The 26288-nt window shown below is 40.2% G+C and overlaps 1 protein-coding gene across 5 annotated transcripts in view; it reads right to left on the minus strand.

Annotated features, from left to right (window-relative positions):
- The window catches only part of kcnab2a (potassium voltage-gated channel subfamily A regulatory beta subunit 2a), a 92266-nt gene that overhangs the window by 42740 nt on the left and 23238 nt on the right, over window positions 1-26288 (minus strand). For 4 of the 5 annotated variants that reach the window (XM_051947781.1, XM_051947780.1, XM_051947782.1 and 1 more), the window contains 2 exons: window positions 15531-15694; window positions 12192-12233 (listed from right to left, as the gene is read on the minus strand). In XM_051947781.1, the coding sequence (XP_051803741.1) occupies window positions 12192-12233; window positions 15531-15607 (119 nt within the window). In that variant the 5' untranslated portion in view covers window positions 15608-15694. Of the gene's footprint in view, window positions 1-6763; window positions 7003-12191; window positions 12234-15530; window positions 15695-26288 lie in introns of those variants that run through there. The other variant, XM_051947778.1, reaches the window with a different exon arrangement.

Here is a 26288-nt window from a genome sequence, read left to right on the forward strand (position 1 = left end):
TTAATTACTATCCAACAAATGGTGAATATTATGAATTAGTTGCTATAGAGACTGTGTCAGTGAAAGAAGCTACAATTGACAGACCTATTTAATAAGATTTCAGCCGCAATATGACAGACAAAAGGAACTGACTGCATGTGTGACAAGGCTATGCCCTTATGAAATTCAAGACTGCTTTTTACATAAATCAGACATCAGGCCAAACACAAACGCTTGTACATCAGAAAGAAGCAAAACTGTAAATCCATACCACACCATCATGTCATAATGCGGTATAATCCACGGTGGAAATTCACATACACAGGCAAACATCATGTACTAACCCATAAATTATCATTTATTTGAGCTGTCATATATGGATGTTAAGTGAAAATAGAACAACAACAACTAAAAACAAAACAGAATTGTGTAATCCGTGGCATTCCCACCTCTTGTGCCCACGCTACATTTCTGACTAGAACATTTTGACAAGCTGTCAGACTAGGCTAGCCAGAGATAGCTCAAACAGGAACTGGAGAGGTCACCACTGGAAACCAAATCTATATCGCTCCAAATACCTACACATCATCTCCTACTCTTGTAAAAAAAAAAAAAAAAAAAAAAAAGGACAAAGCAATGGCCACTTCTGCAGCTCTCACCAATGTACGAAGGCTGTGAGTCAGTGGGCTTGAGGTAAAATAGTGGATGAACAGGTTAATATGCAGCCCGTTCAGCTGTATCCAGCTGCAGCTGTGGATACGAGTCTGTTGCTAAATTTAGCACTTGAGTAGGGGATCGCCTGAAGAAAAACGTCACAGTTGCCCAGGCTGACACACATGCTGCAGTGCTACTGAGATTAAGAAAAAAATAAGAGTTTCGAGAGGCTCAGTGCAGATTTGTCTTTTTTTTCCCCCTACTAAGGCAGTTTTCGTGTGTATATCACAGTAAAATAAGTGAAAGAGAAAGGCTGACAGTATGTGAGAGAGCAAAAAAAGAGAGATATTCAAGTGTTCAGATATAAAAAAATAAACAAACATGTTTGAATAATGCTTTGAAGCAAAAGCAAAGAATTTAAAAGAAAGAGCGTTCCTCCACACTGCCTCCCCATGACAGGCTGCTATTTTAAATGGCTTTAGTCATCTCTTGTTGAAGTTTCAACACCGGGCCATGCTCAAAAGAAAGTGATACACGTTATTTGGACAGAATGCTCAGCAGTGTAGGAGTGCAAAGAGAGATGCTTTCGCTGTGTTCAGTGACTACATTACGGCAATAAGTGCAGTGGGAGGCATTTGGAAAACGTGCTACTGCTTCAGCTTAGCCGCTATGGTGGAACATCTGCCCCACCTAGTGGAGATCGGCTGTAAATTCTCAAAGACACTGGTCACATGATTAAAGCTGACGAGAACAACTGTGACACCATTAATCCTCCCATTTATTTCTTGATTCATCAGTTTATCTCTAAAATGTCTGAAAAAAGTGAAGAATGGTTATTTTTTCCCACAGCCTGTAATGAAATCCTCAAAATGTCACTTGATCTTACGACCTTTTCTCTGCATAGAAGAATTTTACTCTGGCGTAATAGATATCAGATCAAGCTGTCAGAAATAAGAGGAAAATGCATAGAATTCCATCAAATAATGTCTAATGCACCAATCAACCTGAGTGTTGTGAGCAGTCAAACTGCAGAGGCCCACTGTGAGGCAGCAGAAAGCCGGGTGCTGCCATCATCCACAAAAACATCAAATCTTCATACCTGAAAACCTTTAATCAGCTGAAGTTTGGTATTTTTTGTCTGTAGGACTAACAGGATTATAAAGAGCAAAGATTAATTATCGGTCAACAATCAGAGAATCTAACGTAATCTACTAATCATGGCAACTGCAATTCTAAGCCAGTAAATGTAACACACACACACACACACACACACACACACACACACACACACACACACACACACACACACACACACACACACACACACACACACACACACACACACACACACACACACACACACACACACACACACACACACACACACACACACACACACACACACACACACACACACACACTGCAGAAGTTGAAAATGCATCCTTGAGATGCTGAACAGATGTTTATACCATCACCTATTAATTGGAGGTTATATGCTTTGTGTAAGTGTTTGCTCTTTTAGATTTTTTTTTCCCATTTCTGTGAATGAAGGTTTTAGAATCTCTATTCATGATTTCCAAAATTTACATTAGAGCTGAAATGGTTGGTCAGACAACAGAAAAGTAATGTTCAATTTCCCTGATAATCAATTAATCATATGCAAGATCCACCAAGGATTGCTTGTTATGAGACTGTGTAGACAACCATTAAAAAACAACAACTGAGTGCTCCATCTTCAAGTCAATCATACCAATATAAAAATAGGAAATCTGATCTGAAATTTGAGCATATTGGAAACCAAACAGACCAATGCACATTAACTCTAGGTCTTCATCAGAGCCTTGCAAATGCATAATCAGCCTGAATCATGCACTAGCCAGTGGCATCCCTGCCAACACAAAGCCTACATGTGCTGACTGGAATGACACAAACCTTCATTAATCAATACTGTGTGGACTAGGCCTGGGAAATGAAGTGACAGCGAGATGTACTGCTGATAGACACTTCATTAATAGTACTGTAGATCAGCTGAAACTCTCAGCACATTTAAATCCATTCTGAAGACGTACCTGATCTCGGCTGCTTTTGATTAAAGTATTTTATTTTAACCCTTATTTTATGACCGTTATTTTAAACAGCCCTTGTTTTCTGACTCTGACTTCTGTTTCTGACCTTTTTTTAATGATTTCATAAATATTTTCTTTTGTTTTTCTTTTAATAATTGTCATCTACTGTCTTAATGTCTTTGTAAAGCACTTTGAATCGCCTCGTTGTTGAAATGTGCTATATAAAAAAATTTGCCTTGCCTTGCATTACTGAGAAAATTGTTCAACATTTTCACTTAAGTGCATTAGATGCAAAGAACATCACAAAATCTAAAGTTCAGACTATAAACAGACCCAAGGCATGTTCCCTTCCTCGCTCATGACAGCATATGTTACTTTGATAATAGTGTCTCTTCACCTTCTGTCGTTCTCCTTATGGCTGCCATGCAATCTGCGGAGGTGCACAAGTCTGTGACCACTTGGGCTTCTCCTCATACCCGTCCATGCTTTGCAGAACTCCCCTGGTTCAAGATGTGGCTAGTGGATAACAGTTGCTGGCCTTATGAGACAGGCTTTACGATCTAAAAACGCCCAGTGCCCCCCACCAACTCCAATTCAGCATGTAAACGCCTGTGCTGGATCCCATCCGATGACACCCAATCCAGGCCAACCACCTCAGATCATAACCTCAGCACCATGTGATGGCTTTGCCCTGATCATCCTCCATAAGCCTATGCACCTTCTTTATTAATGTGTATCAAAGAGAATTCATTCCTTTACCCTTACACATTTGCATTTATATGCAATTTCTTCACTGTGGTGTTAACATCAAAATTATTATCTATGTAAGCTGATCACCAGGTTTAAGTGCTTACATCAAAGTAAGGTGGCTGAATTCAAAATAGGCTTTTTCATAAAAAATTACCAATATTTCTAAATATCAACTGAAATGAAACAATTTTCCAGCAATATCGCACAGCCCTAGTTTTAACCAGCAAAGAATCCATGGCTGCATTGTAGAAGGGACGCTCATAGTACTACAGAAACGAGACGAAATCATGAATGAGCTTTTTGGCGCACTGACCTCTACGCAACCCACACTTAACAGAAGGCAGAAAAGCTGAGACGTGTGTGAATGTAGCAGAGCATCGATATACATTTTCTCAGACAAAAGCAGAGACAATAAAGGAGCTAAGGAAGAAAAATTAAGAGTCACATTCAACAAACACACTATAAACACTACTCACACTCCAAATCAATGTGTTCTGAACACATAAAAACGGAACAGCTTTCTGATATTAGCTATAAAAACTTTGCATGCTTGTGACTGTCCATGTGTCGGATTTAATGCTTCTCTGCCCCCTCGTGGCCAAACGTTGCTTACAATTGCAGCATTATTGAAAATGGCACAAAGCACCTCTCTAATTGATGTGATCAAGGAAGCTACACAACTTACATATATTTAATAACATATAGGTGAAAATAAATGATGTCGCTGCATATGAAACGTTTTTCTCAATGAAAATGTACTGTACTTCTAGAGACAGTTATGCTAAAACAGCTTTCCACGTATAGATGCCCAAGTGGGGGTCGTTAGCATGTCCATTAGTGTTAAGTCACTCCAGAAATCTATACTCACTCACTCATCCTCTATATGGTTTAGGAGACACAAGGCTTCCTGTCTCGCCTCACCGAACTCAAGCTGGCTGCTTCACCCACCGTCTAGCTCTTTCAGTTGGAGGGAAAGTTTTCCGGTGTCCAAACGGGCATGCTGGCCAGTAGTATTTAGTTTCAAGGGCAACATAATGGAAATAGTAACCTTTTTTCTTAATTTATATTGGACTATATTTCCGCATTAATAAAGTAGCCATAATCAAGATCAGAGACATTTCATTTCAGTTGAAGAATGGTTTAGGACCACTGGTACTGACATCTGCGCATTAGTAGAAAGACTGTTTCTTAATGTTTCGCTGATGTTCTGTTAATTATCGTAGTGCAGAGAAGAGAAATTTAATCCCATTCTTTTCTGGCGGTGAAAAACAATTGCTCCCTTAATAGCATTTTACCGCATGAAGAATGGCTGTGTGGATATTATTTGTTTGTGTGCAGAACAGTGAGCAAGCCAGAGGGTGGGGAACAAAGGAAAACACAATGAAGTATTTGCTCGGAAAAGTAATGAACGACTACTAAACTACTACTAGGAATGGTTAAATGTGACTTAGTACCAACGCTGGCACTTCTTTCTGACCACACACCTGAAATAATGATGAGAGTGAGTCAGAGGTTGCATGTACTTGCCGACCCAATTACGGTCCTAATTACAGGATTGCAGGCGATCACAGTACAAGAAACAGGGGATCCTGGCAGGATTTCCTGTGCTGAGTGAGGCAATACTCCTGTGACAGCCAATGCCACCAGTTAAATACAAACCCACAAGGACATAATATAACTCACACTTGGATTTGTTAGTGGATCCACTAGACTGAACAGACAAAAAAAAAAGATTCAGTTGAAAGATAAGCAATTTAACCGGTACGGTTACCACCTATGATCAAAATCGATCATTACAGCAGGGCCCTCTCTGAGGTTAATTAGTAAAGATCTATATATGTTCTGTGCAATACTAGACCCTTTTTCTACATGCACCTTCACAAAGCTGCACCCAGGTCTGTCACGGGCCAGTGACTGAGTTTTACACAGCAAGGAGGTAACTACAGCCAAGGTAACTTGCCAGTCGTGGTGACATACAACACTGCCTGCAGGCGACAGTAAAACTTGGTCACCCCAGACATGGTAACAGCAGCCAACCACACCGGCGTTCTACTCACTGGTCTGAGTCAAAAACAACAGCAGCCATGCCTGCATGTGATGAAAGTTATACATGTCCCTGACAATGACAACAACGGCTTTACAGGACACATTAGCCAACAGAACAGCCGCGAAGTCTGCTGCCCTGTTAGCCCAACAGTCCATAAAATAGCTTGTTTGGTGTCCTGGCACAGACAGAATGAGCAAATGTTTCACATAACTCTTGTTCTCCCTCAGTGTTATCATGAATGCATGTGCCTGTATATGGTATATACCAATTATCTCTACAAATATAAAACAAACCCAAAAATATTAAAGTTTACATCTACTTTTTAACTAAAGCTTGATGTACTTACACAGATAAATATCACAATACTTTTACACAATGCCATGGTATTAAATTGATGATAATGTGGCAATACTGAATACTAGTATGACAACCATATATCTCCAAAGCTTTGTGATGATCTATTTTTATTGTTGCTTGCTTAGGAGTTGTAGAAATTTTTCAAATCACAGCATAAAAAATGTCTTCTTCCACTTATCAGAAATATAAAAATTTAAACATGTATGTTTTTCACTGGCCAAGAGGGGATTCATTAATTTAAATTTAATTTAAACTTTAGGACCAAACAAAATCTGTTTACAATCATATAACAGCTAGAACTGATAATATCTGAGCTAATATTTATACTATATTTATAGAGCTGGCATCTCTAAGCTACTTTGAACACACTCAAAGTAGGTACTTATGTTTGTTTCTGTGAGGCAGAATTCTCAGTACAGTGAATATACCTGAATAAAGGAGACTGTCTATGTGATCAAGGGGAAAAGGAAAAGAAAGTCTGGGAGAGATTTTAAGGGGCCAGGTAACTCCTTACGGAGCAGTCTGTCCTTCCCATGTAGTTGGACAAATATGCCAACGACCTAGATGATTAAAATAAAACCTGAGCCCCAGTATCTTTGCATGAGTGCAGTCAGATCAGAGGACAGAGCAAGATAATGTGGAGATATTAACAACAACGAGGTAGATGAACTACATCAAATACATCTCTGTTTCTGGTGACAACATTCATCTAACTAAAATCAACAAGATTAAAAAAAAATTGAGGCCAACCAGAACACTTTTACGATGGCACACACCTGTTCAGAGGACCCTCAAGTCTCCGACCCCTCCGACCACAAAGCTGCTCTCACCTCCTGGCACTTCTCAGCACCCATCACTGACCCGCTCTGGGGTGTATCTCAGTCCCTGTGAAGCTCTGCCTCTCTCTTACCTGTACTTCATGCCTGTCTGATAGGACACACACTCCTCCATGGCCAGGCCATTCATCTTCAGGAAGTCTTCCATGTTCTTAATCTGAGCGGCGATTCTCTGTTCTCGGAGTCTCTGGAGCTCAGCCTGGTCGGGGGGCCTGGCCGGCGGCTGATTCAGCCCCTGGTCCGAGTGGTAGCGGTTGATCCCGCTCCGGATGCTCTCGCTGTATGACATAGACAGCATCTTGCCGCTGCCACTACTGCTGCTCTTCCGAACACCGCTGCCTGGCGCTGCCGGTTTGGGGATCTGCAGGTTTTCAGGAGGACAGTAACTGGACTTGCACCTGCCGGGAACCCCCGGGGGCCGCCAGCATACCCTCCCGCAAACATGCCCCCCTTTCCTTCTCCTCCTCCTCCTCGTGATGCTGAGGCGACCCGTGCAGTGAGGAATAAAGTAGTGACACGGACGGAGCGAGGAGCCGGCAGGGCACAGCCACCTCCTTAAATAGCACCTGCTCCGATAAAAAAACAGCCCTCCTGCTTGGGGCAGCACACGGCCATGCATCCTGTAATCAGAGTCGCACAACATAGCCCAGCACCACCCTCCCCTGACAGGTACACAATGGCAGGGTTACACTGATAGGGAGCATTCAGGTGACTTGCTGGTGATTAAGGAGCAGGACAAAAGAGGGCACATGCTATCTGCAAACAGGAGGCATTCAAACATGCATCAAGCAACAGGAGGGGACTCATTCGTGCTCCAACTGCTGATTCTGGGTAGAGCAGTAAAGGGGAGCCAATAGTTGTCCACAATACAATTTGAACACATCCCACAAATACGCACAAACAAAGCTATCTGGACTGGAAAAAATTGATGGGTACAAGAATCACCAAAAGAAAATCCCCCAAAAATTCAAATTAAACCAACTGCAAAATATCCACTTCATCCTTAAAGCAAGTTTGCGCTTCTTTTTCAGGTTCAGGATTTTAGAAAGTTTAAAACAACTGTTGTCATTCTCTAAAAGTAATTGTTGAAATCACTAAGCCCTCCATCCTCTTTTCCTTAAATACACAGTTGGCACAGTCACAAGTTGTTCCTCCACGATGCAGATGTACAAAGAGTATTGTGCTGAAATGGATCAACAGAGGGCAGCACTGTGTCAGCTCCATTATCACTACAAGAATGCAACTTAATGCCAAAAGCACAGTGAGCACTGACCACAAAGCCACTTTCTGGGTAAAGGTAATGTACATTAAGATTGCAATTATATATCAATACATTACTGATACATAACTCACAATCCTGTAAAACCAAGTCAGCTATTCTATTAAACATGACTTCAAATAAGTGGTGGCAGCTGCTTGAAAAAAGCCTGCTGTAAGTGCCTGCTGAAGTTAATCTCTTTCTTTGTAATTTGTCATAAAAGCACACGTTATTGTCATGTTAATGATTCTTAGATTTTGTGATTACAGCTAAATGTAATAAAAGTCAACATAGGACATGACACGATTTAATAGATCAATCTAAAAGTAATTTAGTTAGCTTTTTTAAAAAAAAAAAAGACCTTTTAAATAAGGATGAGAATAAAACCGCACAATTAATCCTACAGTCTGTACTCATCAAGTTTGGATCATTGTAAATGAAGAGCTCTGTATTTGTAACTATCAAGGAAATTACATTTTACTTCTGGTTTGAAGTATCGCTTAAACTCTAAACTGTACTGATCTAAAGATCTAGACTAGCTATGGACACTATCGACAAATGCAACACTTGAACACTACCTTCTTTCCATCTGTACAAAGCATATCACCAAAACTCCATTTAAAAACTGAGATTTTAAGTGATTATAAACAAACATGACATCTCAACTTATGCATTCGTAAGATAGCTGCAAAAAATAGAGCATCCGTTTGTGATCGTGAATTTGTCGAACCGTTGATTCCACCATAATGTGACAGAACGTTTTCCTTTACAGATCTAGTCAAAGTTCTACCTAAACTAGTTTCCTTGCACACGGACAGAAGATATAAATACAGCAGGAGACTTCAGGCTAGGCAGCATGCATCCACACACCCACGCACTAACTTCACCACTGCAACCTCTCACACACACACAAAGCAGACATGGCAACAAACACACTCCTGACGTGGTCATGAGTGCAATTCTTTCCTCAAACTCACCCGATTTCTTGGAGGTCGGCTCATGAGCGAGGTTGTGGGGTGACAGTCTGCTCTTATAAACACACACTGCAGACAGCGATGAAGCAGGTCCACCCAAACTGGGAGTGTCTTACTAGGAAACGTCTAAACCAATTAGTGAATACGAGAGTGCATCCCTCCCCTCACCACTTGGACCATACTCTATCACCACGACCAACACCTCTCCTCCTCCTCCTCCTCCTCCCCTCCCTGTGAGATCTCATGGAAGAAATCCATTTATGTCGTTTAGTGGCCCGTCTTGTTTCTGCTAACCGCAGCAAATAATATCAGGCCTGAATTATTCACCAAAGCTTTTGCGCTAAAAGCCTCTGATTGTTGTTCCACAGGAAAGAATACTAAGAGCTGGACAGTAATGAGCCTCTGAGTGTTGTGTGCACATGAAACACAAACACACGCGCACACATACACAATGTCAAGCAAACACAGACTATGTGTACACACAGAAAAAGACAAACCGCCAAGCATGTTCACATACTGTCTAACCGAGGCTTTCTGAAAACCACACCGGTTAAGAACGCGCACAGCATCTCTCTACATCTCAGCAACTACGTGTTGAGGTCAAGGTCAAATTCAGAGGACGCCATGTAACAATGGCAGCTCACATATGGAACTAAACCAGTATAGCTGCTCTGTATCGGTTTCATTAGTTACACAGAAAGAAACATGTTATTTACTTCATCAAGGATGAATTCATAATGACTAAAGCATTGATAAAGTTAAAATCCATGTAATTTATGTATAAAAATATACATGTAAATAATAACAGTGCAGTAAGAGTCACTGACATTAGACGTATTTGGCAGCATTAAATAATCCATATCGATACGTCAATAGACTGGGATGGAAATTACAAAAGCACATCTGCTCTGGATGCATATTTTTGGTGCTGTGTATTCATACACTATCTCTCTGAACCAGCCTCTCTGAATCTATCAGGTGAGCTATTTCGGCATAGTTGTTGACAGGTAGAAGAACAGCGACACCACTGAAGCCAGTGGAGGTTCTTTATTGTAATGTTTAAAATGTATAAATTCACTACTGTACGATCTGAGCAAGGGACTGAGCATGATATATTTCAGCATAATGGACTGTGTATCTACGTGAGCTGTAATGCAATCGAATACAAGCAAAATGAAATTCAAACTGATAAAAATCTATTCCATTTCTCAGAAAAAAATTTAAATAAAAAATGAAACACTACGTAGGCGTGTTTGGTTTCTTCAAACTTGCAGCTCAGGGCAACAAACAAATATATCAACTGAGTGCTTTTCCAGCTGTTCACGACCTGAGAGACCACAGAGGGTGAATCACCGCACATTCTTGTTTATATCCGAGTCTGCCCAACCCTCTTGCACATCATGTGCTGGTATTTGTTCATTGATCAAGAGCATTCCATTTTGAGCTGGTCTTATTGTTGCAGTATTAAAGACAGTGTACAGTTTAAATTCCAATGTAATCTAAATTTGAAACGTTCAACTCCATTTAGTAAACTGAAAAGTCATGCAGGTGGAGTCGTGGCTTTCAGCGTCACTCTTGATGTCAGTGATGATAAAACGAAGAGGAACAACTTAAGTGTCAGCCTGCCAACCCATCACTCCTAAAACATTTTTTACATAGAAATCTGTGTGCAATAGGTTAAACTGCTGAACTGCATGCATACCTTCCACACCTGTAGCGCATCCTTAAATCATTTCATAATGCACTTGCTACAAAACGTCTTTTACCTGATGTGTTTTCTATTATATATACACAAGAGACACACGTAGGTCAGAAGTCAACCACCTTTGCTCTCAGCAGAGCACTCAGTCTTCAGAAAACTATCAACAGCCAGGGGCTGTTTTTTAGCACAAAATCATTAAAGCTGGCACAAAAAGTCTCTCTACTGTTTGAGTCACTTGATACAAAACAGTATGGATGTACAACTCAGGCTGGAGAATAAAGAAATACACATGACAAAAAAAGTAAAGCGATGCAGAAGAAATTCCATCATACACAAAGTACATAGATAAGTCTTCATTTAATAATAAGCCATAGTAAATCATGACTAGCAGACATCCTTCCTCGTGCTGGGATTTCTACTGTATGAAGATTTTTCTACAAATTCCTGCTCCAGCTCAGCTCCCCGGTAAACTAATGAGTTTTGCGGACTAACAACAAAAAAGAATACTTCATCAAAATGCATACATACAGTATTAACGGTCAAATAATGACAAAGAACTATTTGGATTCTATCATAGTGGGACAGAACTTGCTAGCACATTTGTGCTCTGATAAAGGCAGCTGTATTAGCCATCAGGATTTCAGTACTACAGCTTGTGTGTTACAATGTTGAGATAACTAAAAAGCAAGAACTTCCCAGCATCAGCCCGTTTGGCCGTCAAAGTGATAGACAGGCAGAGATAGGGGACTTAATCGATCCCCCTCATGTAGGCCAGGGGAGCAGCTAGTGGGACGGTTTGCACTTTAAAAGGACAGAAATGTGCAAGGCGCCAAGATAAAAATCCGATAGTGAGCTCATTACAAGCACATCCACATAGTCAGGGGTTTTTATAACTGGATCAGCAGAATAAGGCCTGATATAAGACCATAAAATATGATCCTACTCTAAGGCAGCTGAAAGACTGACCATCTAAAAGCTCACTAGTGGAGGCATGAGTACCAGAAACCCTACTCTACAGGAGCATCCTCTCATCTCCAGCACTGACCAAAATGCTCTCTGGTTTTTAGAACATCAACATGAGTTCAGAAAAGTACAATCATGACAAAGTAAAAATAAAAGCAAAAAAAAAAAAAAAGAATCACATTTTGAAGTTTGGCAAGCACAACAGTGGGAGTCTCAAGTGTCGCTGTTAAAAAAACAAAAAGAAAAGAAAAAAACCCAGACAAACTCAGACAGTTCTTGTTGATTCAAAGCTTTTGCAAGCAACCTTGCAACAAAATCCATCACCACCCCTATCGGGTTTAAGCTGGATAATGCATTGACAGCTAAATAGTAGATGATAATGATGTGTTATCTGTGCGGCAGAGGATGGATCCATGGTTTTAAATGACAGAACAGCAAGTCTCTACTGCAAGGTTATTATAGTGGAATATAACAAAAAAGAAACACAAAATGCAGCATAATCATATACTGCGTACACATAAAAAAACTTACACTCACACCAGCAAACACACACAAAAGAAAATAAAAGAGTTCTGCGGCAGAGATGCAGACAGACAGACAGGTACCTGTAGAACTGCAGCTGTCGTTTGGGGCTCCCATAACGAGCACTGAAGACAGCAAGAAAAAGGAGGAAAAAGGAAAGCTTTGGTTAATAAAAGCAGGAAAGGAAAGAAGTTAGCAGCAGAAAGTTTGATACAGAGGCGATGAAGAATGCTAAAAGTCAGCCCGAGACAGATCAGAACATGGAAGAGTTGGAAGAAACAGAAAATACCGCATTAAACAAACAGTGCATTAAATATAATAAAGGCTTGTTTGTTCAGTATATTTGGACAATGTTATGCATGCTGACACGTCAGACTTAAACACACAACTGCTAATAAACCTCAACATAGTTCAAACTATAATTAACAACAACTACACCAAGCTTCAAGGAAAGTGCAGTTATTTCAGCAAGTTTGAAGACAAAATGATTAAAAAAAGTTCTTTGATGTTTTCACAACAAATGAGGGATGGACTCTGAGCTCCTTAAGCTCAAGAAGAAAAATCGTTTTCTGATCAATGTTTATCTAATTTTAAACACACTGTTCACCGTGAGCTCTTGGTCATGGATTAGAATGTCATCTTGCTAAAGTAGTTACACTGTCAACCGTCATCTCAAATCATTCGATATTTAAAAGGGAGACCAGAGCTTCAACAATTAATCAATTAGCCTTCATTGATCAAATTTATGGTCAGCTTTTGAATAATCAATTCATGCACTTGAGGACGTTTTGAAGAAAAAAAGTCAAATTTCTCTGATTCCAGCTTTTTGCATGGAATAATTTTCTGTTTTTGCTCCTCAAGTATAACAGTGAACTCAGTATTTTTTTTCTTTTGGGCAAAACAGCACATTTGTGGATGTTATCTTGAGCTTTAGAAAACACTGATTGAAATTTATCACCAGTTTCTAATGATATATATGCCATAAAAACTAATCGATTAATCAAGAAAACAATCGACAGATTAACTGACAACAATCACTGATTGCTGCAGCCTTATTCCTCTTTTGTCTTGAGTGCTTCTCTTGCATAACTTAAAAAGTACAGCTGAAAGGCACACATACGCACAGCTACTTGTACAGCAAAATGTACCTTACACTGTAACAAACTAGGTTCCTACAGTATGCAGCTCCTATTGCAGTAGAATGATATGGAACCAATGTGATTTTTCATAGTTAATTAAACACAAATTAATATAAAATAACAAGAATTTACAAAAGAGAAACTAACAGAAAATGAACAGCATTTCTTAGACTAAATGGTATATAAAATTAACAACTCAGTGTCCATATTTGGTATTAAGTGTAATCTGGGGAATATAGAGTTGCTCTGATGCGTTCAGCAACTTCATGTCTGTCATCAAAAAGAAAGCGACACTCTACACCATTTGATGTTCGGTAATGCAGCTAAAAACGGTGCTGGTCTTTGTGGCAAGCAGTGACTAGCATGTAAAATTGTGAAACAGTGGCTGTGATCACTTATAGGTAAATCTCTGAATTGCACTGATGGGCTGACGACAGGCTTCTTAATGCTGTAGAGCTCCCTGTGAATTCAATTTAAAATGCCACGTCAAAATCTCTCCTCATCGATTTTCACTGTTCAAATAATTACACACATCTGTTAAAAAATTAGATGCTCAACAATTTCAGCATCTATTCTGAACATAATGAAGGCAATGTGAAACACAGTCATAAAGTTAGTGATACAAGTGAACGAGTCTCTGGCGCCACATGCTGGTGAAGCTGCAGAGTGCAGGATAATAAGTATAAATCAGGCATGGGCGTCTGTGCGGCTGCTGATACTTCACAAACAACATGGAATGATGTGTGACCACTGAAGATGCTGTGATATGTCAGCATGTAAGTGTATGTGTCCTACAGCACAACTTTAAAAGTCAAATAAAGTTAAGGGGTAAGAAGGTATTGGTTTACCCTCTACACCTCCAGTTCATGTCCCGGCGTTTGCATGCTCTGTGTGTTCATGCATGGGTTTTCTCCGGCTTCCTTTCACAGTCCAGAAACATGCTGAGGTTAATTGGTGATTCTAAATTGTCCAGAGGTATGAATGTGAGCGTGCATGTGTGTTTCTATATGTAACTATGGGATAGACTGGTGATCTGTCCAGGGTGTTCCCTGCCTTCACCCCAAGTCAGCTGGGATAGACTCTTGCCCCCCTGTGACACCATTGAGGATTAAGTGGTGTATAGATGATGGATGGATGGACGGTTAAGAATCCAAGTATAGATGAATTTATGCAAATAGCTGTGACTACAGGTATGTGACAGTTGGTGTACTTGTCCTGGCTAGCATTTCAGCAACTCTTTTTTTGTCCATGTTTGTTTTTTGAGAATATATTTTAGATATGTTATGTTGTGGTCTAACACTTGCAGACCACATTTTATAACAGGGGTCACCGGATGTGGATTTTGTCGTGGCCAATACCAATTATTATCTTTTATTTAGAGCTGGTACAGCAGTAAAAATGAAAATTCTCATGCAAAAATATAAAACAACAATTAATCCAACAGAGAACTTCATTTAAATACCTTTGTCTATTCATGTTTTACTTAAGTAAAACTCTGTGTTAGCTAATACTCATGACATGTAACCAATCAGATAATGTTGTGGGCGGGGCTTAACTCACAGAAAAGTGACTGCAGATATAGAGAGGCGGCTGCCTCAGAGCCAAAGTGCATTTTTAAGTAAATTTATTTCATCAGGAATTTGCTGATAAACATATATTCCAAACAATGGAGAACATGAGATCAGACAATCGTCCTGGCAAAAGATCAGTTGACCCCTACTTTTAAACTTTGATTACTGCAAGATTTTGAGGAGAATCGCATTTACCATGTCACAGTGAAGCCAGTATCAGTTTAGAGTTTTAAATTAGTGCAGCAGAAGAGAATACTGCCATTAAATGCATCATGGGAGATTTATTAAGTTATCAAGTTGTGTTTTTTGTCTTTTCTTTCTTTGATTTTTATTCTTATATTACTTGATCTAGATTTCTATATATATATTTATCCCTATTTCTTTATAACGTCCTCGTTGCACTGCCTGCCCTACAGGCCTTTTTAATTGCACCCCTGGGGACAAATAAAGCTTTCTGAATCTGAATCTAAATTATTAATAATCAATCTATCACATGTAGTTGCGTTGTAAATTCATCCTGAAACCTGTGCTGTCCAAACAGATGTCTTTCCTCCAAATTTTGTCCAAGTACATGTGACAAACAATCTTCTATTTCATTGGCAATATTTTCTTCCTTGGCATATTCTCAGTAACTCTCATGAGGACATGCATGCATATGTAAAGAAACAAATTAGTATCTGTGTGTTTATAAAGTATACATCCATTGACTCACCTGTAGATCATGCCAGGTGAGCCAGTCTGTCGGTGGGAGAGGCGAGCGGGGGAGTCTGTGGTAGATTCAGGATACATGGAGGCAGGAGGGAGGGGGGTGTGGCCAGCCTGCCGGGGGTGGTGCTCTTTCACCGGGACAACAGGGTCAGTCACTGATCACTGCCTCTGGAAGAGAGAGAGCACAGAGGTGTCAGCCGATGACTGGATTTCATTAATACCCCACTCAAACATTAGAACATCACTGCCAGATTCCATTCAAAGGAACTGCTCAGTTCACAAAGCTGTTAGACTCTGCTATGGATTCATGTCTGGAATGTGTTAGATATCTACAAAGCATTCATTTGTTGCAACTTTATACGAGGCAGCTATTCAGAAATTTGACTAATTTTTCTGGCCAGAAAATGACTTAAACAGGAACAACATACAGACATGACATGCTATAACAGGAGAATTCTCCCATTAACCAATCACATTTTCTTCTTACTGTTTGCTACTGTAGTCAGCTATTCTTACTTGACCACTTATATTAAATGACTGACTCAAGTAAATTTGATAATTATCAGCCCTTCCAGGCAAAGTCAGAGGGCATAAAAGGGTAATTAGACACTGTCGCACCAACCCTCCCACAGCAGCAGCAGATTGAGTTTTATAATGACGCTGCTTGAAACGATGCAATCAGCTGACCAGCGGCGCTGTTGGATATAAAGGCGGGGAAATGCAGTCAAGGCTGCAAAGACTAGGCTCAGATTTACTAAAACTCTTCCATGACTGTCAGTATTTAATATATCACATGGCAGTTAAAAAAAGATCCATGTGCCACTTATGACATAAAGTCACTTTAGTTTTGCTCTTCGTTTGCTTGCTATTTGGAAGCACATCAAGTCAGCAAACAATAAGCTGTAATTCATGAACCTACTGTATACTGTAAAAGCAGGACATGTTGGTTCATTTGAGTCTTTCCTTTTTACTACAAAGCTCCACCACTAGATGGAGTCATATCCTTACTCTGACAGGAGCTGAATGAATAAACCACCACCAGTTTAACCTCTCTCGTTTCCCACGGCTCTGAGAACATCTTTTGAGTAAATGCTGGTGATACTAGTTTAGAGTAGTCAGAAAATTACACATTCAGACAAGTAAAAATTACATCACAGGACAAAACATTCCATTACTGTAAAAGCAGAGATAAAAAGAACCCCACCTCAATGCACATAAAGATCCCAATTGTTGTTACTTCATCAACCATGCTGTATGACTGTAAACATGTGCATTCCCTACAGCAAACCACAGCTGATCCACTGCTCAAAACGACTTGAATCTATGAATAATTCAAAGTGTCTGCCCAAGAAGCAGGCCATTGCTGTAAAGAGGTCTATAACAAGAGAGCTGGGCAAGGGTTGGTGAGTGGTTAGGCACACATAGACACCATTAACACAAGTGTAAAGAAAAAAAAAACTCATCTGAACAATTCAAGTGAACACCATGGCCTATGAGGGAGGAGGAGCGGCGCTGCTGATGTTTTTAGCCCAGTTTACTGAAGCGGACGAAATAAAATGAGAAAAATCAGCAGAGAGAGTGCCGTCTGTGTCACCCTGACAAAGCTGTGAGCTCAGAACCTCATGTTACCCTATTTCACCAGCGGCTGCACTCACGTGAATCACGGCTCGTAACCGACATCGTAATGATAACGTGAAGGTGACTTTCTCCTCCCATCAATTTCTCGGGCGGCGAATACGCGTCCCATGTTCCCAAGGACGCGTGCAATGCTCAGCGCCTATTCATTTCAATCATGCAACATTGGATCACAGGTCATTCCTGATATCAGATGATGATGATGGCATGACCCTGATGGGCAAAAGACATGGTAGTAGATTTACAACACACAGCACAGCAAAGTCCTCATGGATCATCTGTCACTGATGTGGATCAGAGGACACTGTGGGTTGGACGGAGGGCTATGAAAGCATACGCTATTGCACAGCGATTTTGAAACCATTTGTTCCCAGTAGGATTCAGGACATTTGCACTGATGCAGATTGTTGATATGATCTCATTAATATGTATGAATACTCAACATCAACATTTGTCTTTTGTGTTTCAATAAGTTTATACCAGTAAAGATGTGGATAATTTAAAAAGAAAATACAAGAACAGTACAAGGTCATAGTCTTAAGAATGGAAAATATTTGTCAAATGTCATTTCTGAGGACCCCAGCGTCCTATTGTATTGTAATAAACGGATCATCATTATGCTTACAATGATTGGTAAAGCAAAAGGAGTAATGAACTTTGAGATTTTTTTCATCTTTAGATCAAAAATAATCATCAAGTCAAAATTGTTGTCTTTTTTCATTACCATCACTTACAAATGTAGCATTACTCTGCCAAGGAAGATGGCGGAGTTATGTGGTAATCGGCCCACGTTTGTCCTTCTGTCTGTTAGTCTTTCTGTGCACAACATTACTCAAAAGCGGAGTAACAGATTTCGATGAAATTTTCAGGGAAGGTCAGAAACGACACAAGGATCAAGTGATTAGATTTCGGCAGTGATGTGGCTTATAGTCTGGATCCACGGATTTGTTAAGGATTTCTGTATCATTGCGAGATAGCGGCACGATGTCACTGTAACTATGACAACACGTGAACGCTACGATCACATAATCCAACTACAAATCCACCGCTGTGGATTTATCGGGACTTATCCGTCGGAAAATTTACAACGACTGAGCAGCCTTGGCGGAGTACTGCGCTCTGAGTGCTTTCCTTTTTGTATTTGAAATTATCATAAACAAGCCTTCTTTGGTGAAGGTCTCAGCTTTTAACTGCGGTCTGCCTTTCAGTACAACCATAGATGAGCAAGTTCAGCATAAAGACGAGTAGGAAAGCAACCATATTTGTTTGGAAGCAGTTAAAAATCTCAAAAAAATACAACATTAAGCTGAAATTATAGTTTTGTATAACTAAGAAAGGTAGTGTAGTTGTAGCAAGGAGTTTTGTCACTGTGAGCAGACTTTCCATTTAAACACAAGTGCCCTCATTAGGGTGTTACGGTACACAAGGTTCAGCAAGCAAATCAGCTGAAGCTTCACAGTTGGGTGATTTTTTTAGGAAAGCAGTGAGGACAATTGCAAAAAAAATAGATCTTTATCATATATTTTAAAAAATGTGAGCAAATGTCTCATTGTTCAAAAGTCATACTGTGAGATTTAAAGCAATCATGGCATGGCATATAGCTGAGCTGACTGCCTGAACACTTCTCACAGTAAATGTTTGGATTACAAATTGTACCAAACTGAAGTTTCAGACCAAACTGATGATTATGCACAAACTGCTACACCCCTACACATTGCTTTGTCACTCCCGCGGGCTGCATCACGTACGATATAAAAAGATAGGAGCGTGCAAAAGCAATCAAGTTTGAACAGCAAGGACAGGAAACTAATATAAATGGAAGACAGCAATGACTTGCATCAATCAGATTCAATAAAATTCACCAACACAATAAGAACAAACAACTTTGGCATACTTGTGCTGCTAGTTGCATTCAAGTCACTATGTTATGTAGTTTTGATGAACAGAACACATCAGGTGAACAAATATGATCCGCCATCACTTCAAACATTAATGCAAGGCAAATACTGGCTACATTACATCAGAAAACCAAAACCAACAGTGAAGTGCTTTTGAAGTAAACTGTGAAGTGGAACCTGGCAGAGCCAAATACTTCATAGATTCATAAATGTGGGGAAATAGGTTGCAGTGCCACTTCTACCCTCTCTGCAGTTAAATTTAGTAGGTTCTCAGTTCTTTTAAACCATTTAGATGCGTCACAAAATACTTGTGTTTACACTAGATCTGACTGTAGCACATTGTAGAGCAATGCACCAGTCTCACAGAGACGCCTGTAGTGAGCTGCAGTTGGAGAGGATGCTGCTGCTGACTGCAGCAATGCGGTACACTACAGACTCATCCTGGCTCAAGTTAGAGGGCTCAGATTTACTGCACTAATGGGCCAAGGTGCACTTTGCAGATTAAAACTGCAGACAGAGAGAGAGTAAAAGTAGAGAAAAAGGAGTTGATGTTGGAGAACATCCGCCCTATTTCCAGCCATGTGTCCAACTATTCGGATCTTGATTTTAAAACTAAGACATGAAAATACAGACAAGGAAAACAGCTGCGACTGCAACAGAATACTAATCTGAGATGCTGCTGTATACGCGGAGACTGAAAAGTATTCATTAAGGTTGCTGTAAGGAAAAGTCTTCTGTGTGCTCCTGCTAAATTAGTGTTTGTTGTGTTAGAAGTACAATGTTTCTCGCTTAAGATGATTTTTGTCAGGTACAGAGGAATCAGTCTACATGTATGATGAGCATTTAAAATAGACTTCCTTGTTGTTATTTTATCTTTTCACAGGTACCTTGCAGCAAGTAGCAACACACCCACACCAACGCAGCCCCTTCCGTTTTTGATGCAGTGTTGCTGTGGAGCTCAACACGGCCTGAAGCATCGAGAGGTATGCGTTTTACAAATGTCTGTTTACATGCCACTTCAAATCGCTTCACTGCAATACAGCACACAGGCATATGAACTGTTTATTTCATTCATCTAGATTATAAAAAAGGAACATGACTGAAGTTTGTTACCTAACCTCCACTCATGCACAAGCTTTAAAGCTGCAGATTTATGGCACAACTGTAATCACTTTACTCATTAGTCAGCCATTTCTATAAACTAATGTGCTGCACGTGAAGATGCTCATTTGATTAGGGCTCATTTTCGAAATAACTTGGTATAAGCAAGTTGTTTCTACAAATAAGGAACAAACAATTCCGCTTATAGATGCTGACTTACATGAAGGCGCTTCCATTCTATTTAACATGTGCAACAGAAAGCACAAAATACATTGGCTCTTGGTTCAACAGATTATAAATCACATTTTGATTGAATACTGTTATTTATCACAAACACATATTTTAAAATAATACAATTTCTGATAAGTCATTGCTTGTGTTGAATTATTTCAAGTTATTTTAAAAATTTATTGCACGATATAACATCAAAATGTCAAATACAAATCACTGGTTAAAAACATGTAACGACTATGTGTTAATAGAATATTGGCTTCAAAATTCAGCCATGCTAAAAAATAGGCTACAGACTTACAGAACAGATAGAGAGAAGTAGTGGTCAGAGAGAAAAGACAGTTAATGTCAGTCATGACTGACATCCATCTTCATAGCTTCTCTTAAGCTAGTCTCATACACCTCAATCTCTTCCAAACAAAATGCAAAATTGAGTCACAAAGGCTGCTCTTCAAGCTTTCCATCCATAAATCCACCTACACCCAGCCTAAGTGAATTCCCTCTTGAGACAGGGCTTACGTGAGCAAGGAAAGCAGGCAGGCAGTACTGGCCTGGAAAGCACAGCACGGTGTTGTGTAGTATGTTGGCAGCTGCAGAAAACACACAGAGACCCGAGCAGATGGCTGCGGAAGAGGGAGACAGGCTAACAGACGAGAACTGCCGGGGATATCCTACATGGGAGTTCAGTCAGGCACAGAGAGAAAGACAAGCTAACCTAACCTCATTCTTCATCAGGCAACAAAGAAGATTCAGATGGAATCTCCATCTCTTCTTCTTCAGTAACATTCAAAAAAGGGATGAAAGTCAAACGCGTGTGAAGATGTGAATCCATGTCGGCGCATCGTCTTTGCTCTCACCATCAGACAGACAGTTTGTGATTTTATAAATGGCCTCCTCTCTGTTAAGCTGTGGAGGGCCCTTGATTACAGAAACGGTGTAGGTCACTGGCTGCCAACTGAGAAAAAAAGCTAACAGCAATTTGCATAAATAGCCTATTTATACAGCAAACTTATGATACAAATCCTCCTCCCCCAGTTAAAAGAAGTTAAAAGCGCAACTGAGAGCTCTGCTGTCAAGAATCATTAAATTCTAGAGCATCTGCAGCTGTTGTACACACAGAGGTTTGCCACATGTTGTGGTCAAAGTTTAAGCCATGCCCATCATCAGCGGTTATGATTGGGCCCACATACAACAGATTAGAGTTCAGCAGTAAATGTCTAATACAGGCCATTATGCACTGAAGTTCTAATCCTTAAGATTGCAATTATATCAAACCTAATTTCTGATACTATTTGTGCTGTGCATCTTTTATTTTCTACAAAAGCCGTTCATTTTATTTGTATTCTGTAGCTGCCTCTCTATATACTGCAGTGCTTTCATTGTTATTGGAGTCCCCTTGCACACATGGGATATAAACTAGATAAAACAACGTATGCAGGTACAAGACATGATGCGTCAGACAAAACCCAAACCACCTTGTTAAGGCAGAACATGATCAAGCATTATGCTTCCATAAGTGTCTTTGATTGCAAATAAACCATGAAGCATCCCCATGAAGTCCAGTAAGAATCTCCCACTACCTGGTTATTATACAGCATGAGATGTATGGTCCCAGGTCACCTGTATCACTGACAGCATGAAGATGAATCAGCATTCTGCATGTCCTAGCTCAACATTTCCTTTATGCTCTTGTGCTGACTTATAGGCAATCCCTAATATTAAAACATTGTGCTACAGAAGCTCCTACAGGAATACTATTCACTACAAACACAAGTCAGGTTTACAGGCCATGTGTAAATATGAAAAGAATTAGATGAATTCCACGAAGCTAGCTGGCAAAGGGACGGCTCAGCTCACTTGGGCCTGTGAGGTTGGAGTAAAGCATTTGTGAGCACTGCAGGAAGAGAACATGCTGCAGTGAACCAGGAGCACGGAGCAGAACGCTGCAGTAGAAATATGAAACCATCTTTCTCTTGTTCTGAGTCCATCCCAGCCCTTCCTCTGCAGAACAAAGACACCTAAAAGTGGGCCTGGAGAGACAAGTGTGGGATTGACCACAGAGACTGGACCCAGACACAGGAGCTTGGAGTTGGACCACAGACAGGCTGCACTGTCAGACCACACCCCGTATATATTTTAAAGTTATCACAATAACAACAACACAATCACATCTGTAAGCAGTCACAGAGAAATATAAAACCTGTGATACATCTCACTTGTCTGCCAGATCCTTTCAGCGCACTATCTGCTTTCTCTAGGCTTTGCATCCCAGAGTCCATTATGTTCCCAACATCTTTTCACTGTGTATAGTCTGCTCCGTTTTTTATCCTTGTTCAAGAGCTACATATCAGTGCCGTCCGCATCACTGCACATGGGCATGAGCAGGATTTATAGAGGAGTTTAGCTTTCAGTTCTGCATTAAGCTGACAGAAAAAAAACATAGCTGGGAAGAAGGACACAATATTGGAGGCGATCAATGCCAAATCCAGACGGTTATTAGGGAAGAGAACAGAAGCAGGTACATCACTACCAGGAGATTATTCTGCAACAACAACCACAGTCCCTTCATCAGCCAACTACTGTATTTTACACACACATTCAACAACACACCTAACAGCCTAGCCTTTTGCTGATGTTGCCAAAGAAAACATCTCTATTTTAATTGACCACTGCATTAGCTTTGTCCAAGCAGAGGAGAGGTTTTAATGTTTTTCCACTTTTCCCCCAGTGGGAAAAGTGGAAAAAATGCAGTGATATTTTGGTACTGCCTTCTTATAAGAGCCCACCTTAAACACAAAACCAGAGAAAGGACTCATCTGAGAAGGGAGTATGCTCATCAGGCAGGTTAGAGTAAACGCAACAATAACCATAAACGCATATATTACAGCTGACGATGGTATTCAAGTGATCTGCCATTTGCACAGGCTTCAGAGAATCCTTAACCAACAGCACAAAAGCCAAATCCAGCAGACAGCAACTGTAGTAGATAAGAGGTGCCGGTTTTCCATTTATACAATTACAGTGGCCATTTAACTAGATTGTTCAATAATTCACAAAGTTTTTTATGCGCTGTCTAAATGTCCTCACAGACACAAGCACTTTATACCTCTAGTTTTCTATTTTCCAGCCACACGGGATTCAGTCTTCTCCCTCGGGGTGCTACCATGCCACTCCGACGGATGCTTTTTCTAACTGACAGGGAAAACAGAGCGAGTATGGTCCAGAGTTCCAAATGAAACTGGCGCAAATGCAGCAAGTGGCTGGCGGCTCTTTGAACAGACTCTGAGTGGCCCCAGGAGAAACCAGCCTGCAGTGACTAGCAAGCAACACATACCTTCAGGGGAGCAGGAGAGAAAAGGAAAAACACTGCCTGACAATAAGGACTGGGAAAAGGAGAAGAAGAAGGAGGAGGAGAGAGGAGAAGAGAAAACTGCAGTTGAGTAGACATTGTGGGAAAAAGCTGAGTAGGCACTAGAGAACAGGCTGGTCCACTGAGGCCCCATGCTGCAGAACAGCAGCGCTATGGATCACTCCCACTAAGGCCTCTCCCCATCTCAGACCTTCACTTACCTCCTCAGATGTGCTGTTGTAAAGCTTTACATTTGACTAGTGATGAACAGCACGTTTTGCAAGGCATTTATTTTATAAACAGCCTAAATATGGAAGTATTTATTCACAAGGTACAAAAAAATACAAATATGTAATACTGGTTTGGAAGTATTGACTATTATGGATCCTACATAAGATCACATGGCAGACTATAGAGAATGAATGGATAATGAGTGATCATCAAAGTCACAAATATGAAATAACACAACACATTTAAGCTAATCACTCATGTTCATAATCACATCATAACCATAATAAATGACCTCTCGTGCTTTCATTAGAACAGGTTCATTGAACACTCAGCACTGGTGGAACAACAAAGTGAAATCTTGCATTTAAAATCTCCTTGAACAGCAAAAACCTCAAACAAACATTCCAACAGTTGTAGATCAGACTGTTCAGTATCAATTTTGGACCATTCTTTCTTATAGAACTGCTGCATCTCAGTCAGATTCTTACAGTGTTTATTGGCACTCTTTAGGCCTAAAGAACGGTTTAGGCCCAGAATACATCTGTGATATGTTCAGAGAATACAAACCGAGCAGGGCTCGTAGATCCAGGGACTCAGGTCAGCTAATACAGGCCAGAGTCCGGAATAAACATGCAGAAGCAGCATTTAGCTGTTTTGCTGCAAACAAGTGGAACAAACTGCCAGTGGAGATTAAACTTTCACCATGTAGACACTTTTAAATCCAAGTCAAAAACATTTCTTTTCTCATGCGCCTATGCATGAAATCTGCATGATATCGTTTAACTATCTGCACCTCACAGTAATGCTCTTAATGTTTTATGTAAAGCGCTTTGAATTGTCTTGGACATGAAAGATGCTATGCAAATAAACTTGCCTCGCCTAAAGCTTCATAGCTCTTTTTGACGCAGTGCAGTTTGCAATGTGCTGAATGTTGGATTCAAAACTTTCAGCAGGACCACATCACCAAGTCAATAAAACGTTTTGTATGGAAAGGACACCTCTTTACCTCAATTAAGAAACTTTAATAGGTCTGGAGAGCTACTGAGGGAGAAAACATGCTGAGCTTTAGCTGGCAGATGGTCACCCTGTAATTCACCTAGATAAATATGGGAATGTCTTTTCCACTTGATGACTGTAAAGCAGCCCCAAATCATGATTAGGTTCCCCTTTTGTACATATTTGATGTGGTGTTTTCATCTAGCATGCAGAGCTGCACATTTTTTTGTAAAAATCTCAAACTGGTTTTCATCAGCCCAAACAACACTTTCCCAGCAGTCTAGTGTCTGGTGTCGAGGGGGTCCTTGGCAAATGTCAGGTGCAGGGATGCTTTTTTTCATGGTGTTGTGCAATGAATGCCCAGCTTTATGCAACCATGCACAGTTGAGAGTTGATTCTGAATCAAGTTTTACATAACCAATCAAAATTAAACCATGAAATTGCAGAAGATTCCCACCCCTATTCTGTAGGGTACTGTGTATGCAGTGTGCCATTTCGGTGTTTTGCTATCATGCACACTATGGTCAGACTCTTCCACATTAAACAGCCCGTTAAACAAGCTGCTCCGTGAACTTGTCACTGGGTTTGTGTTCAGACAGAGCAATTCTGTTGGTCACTTAATCTTTAAAATATCCTAAACGTATATTTGACAAAGTTTCTAGAAGTAACTGTGATTAAGTTAAACAGAGGTGCTGAGTGTCTGGGTGAAGAAAATTTAAGCAAAGATCAACCCTGCGACCTTCAAGTAATGGGATAGAATCAGTACAATACCTGCTGCCAATTAATTAGAACTAGAGCTGCAACAAAAATGGATTAGTTGCCAACCATTAATCACCAACTATTTTGCTAATCATATACCCTAAGAAATTTTTAAAAAAAAAATGCTAATTCCAGTTTCTTTATTCCTCCATGACAGCAAATAGAAAATATTTAAGTTAAGAATGACACTCAGCATTTGAGGATGTCATCTTGACCTTTAAAAGAAAATGACAAAATGATCTACAGACTAATGAACAATAAAGATAATCATTAGCTGCAGTCCTAACTACAATAAAACATGCTGTTCCTAATCTAGTTTTTCAATCTAACCAATGCAAGGTCACTGAAGAACTGAGAGAGCATGAGAGGGAGGTGATGTTTCTGTGGTATTTTCTTGTGCTAACTTTTCAAACTGCTGTAAATGTGCTTTCACACGTTTTTATTTCAAGTCCTGCTATGGTGTTAGTATGGTTGAGCATTGCACAGGAAGGAGAGCACCCCTCCTCCCCCTAACTGTGATACATGCTAGCTTCTGTTCACCATCGTCACGTACAAAGCATTG

This window comes from Acanthochromis polyacanthus, chromosome 5 (assembly GCF_021347895.1).
Source record: "Acanthochromis polyacanthus isolate Apoly-LR-REF ecotype Palm Island chromosome 5, KAUST_Apoly_ChrSc, whole genome shotgun sequence".
NCBI lineage: Eukaryota > Metazoa > Chordata > Actinopteri > Pomacentridae > Acanthochromis > Acanthochromis polyacanthus.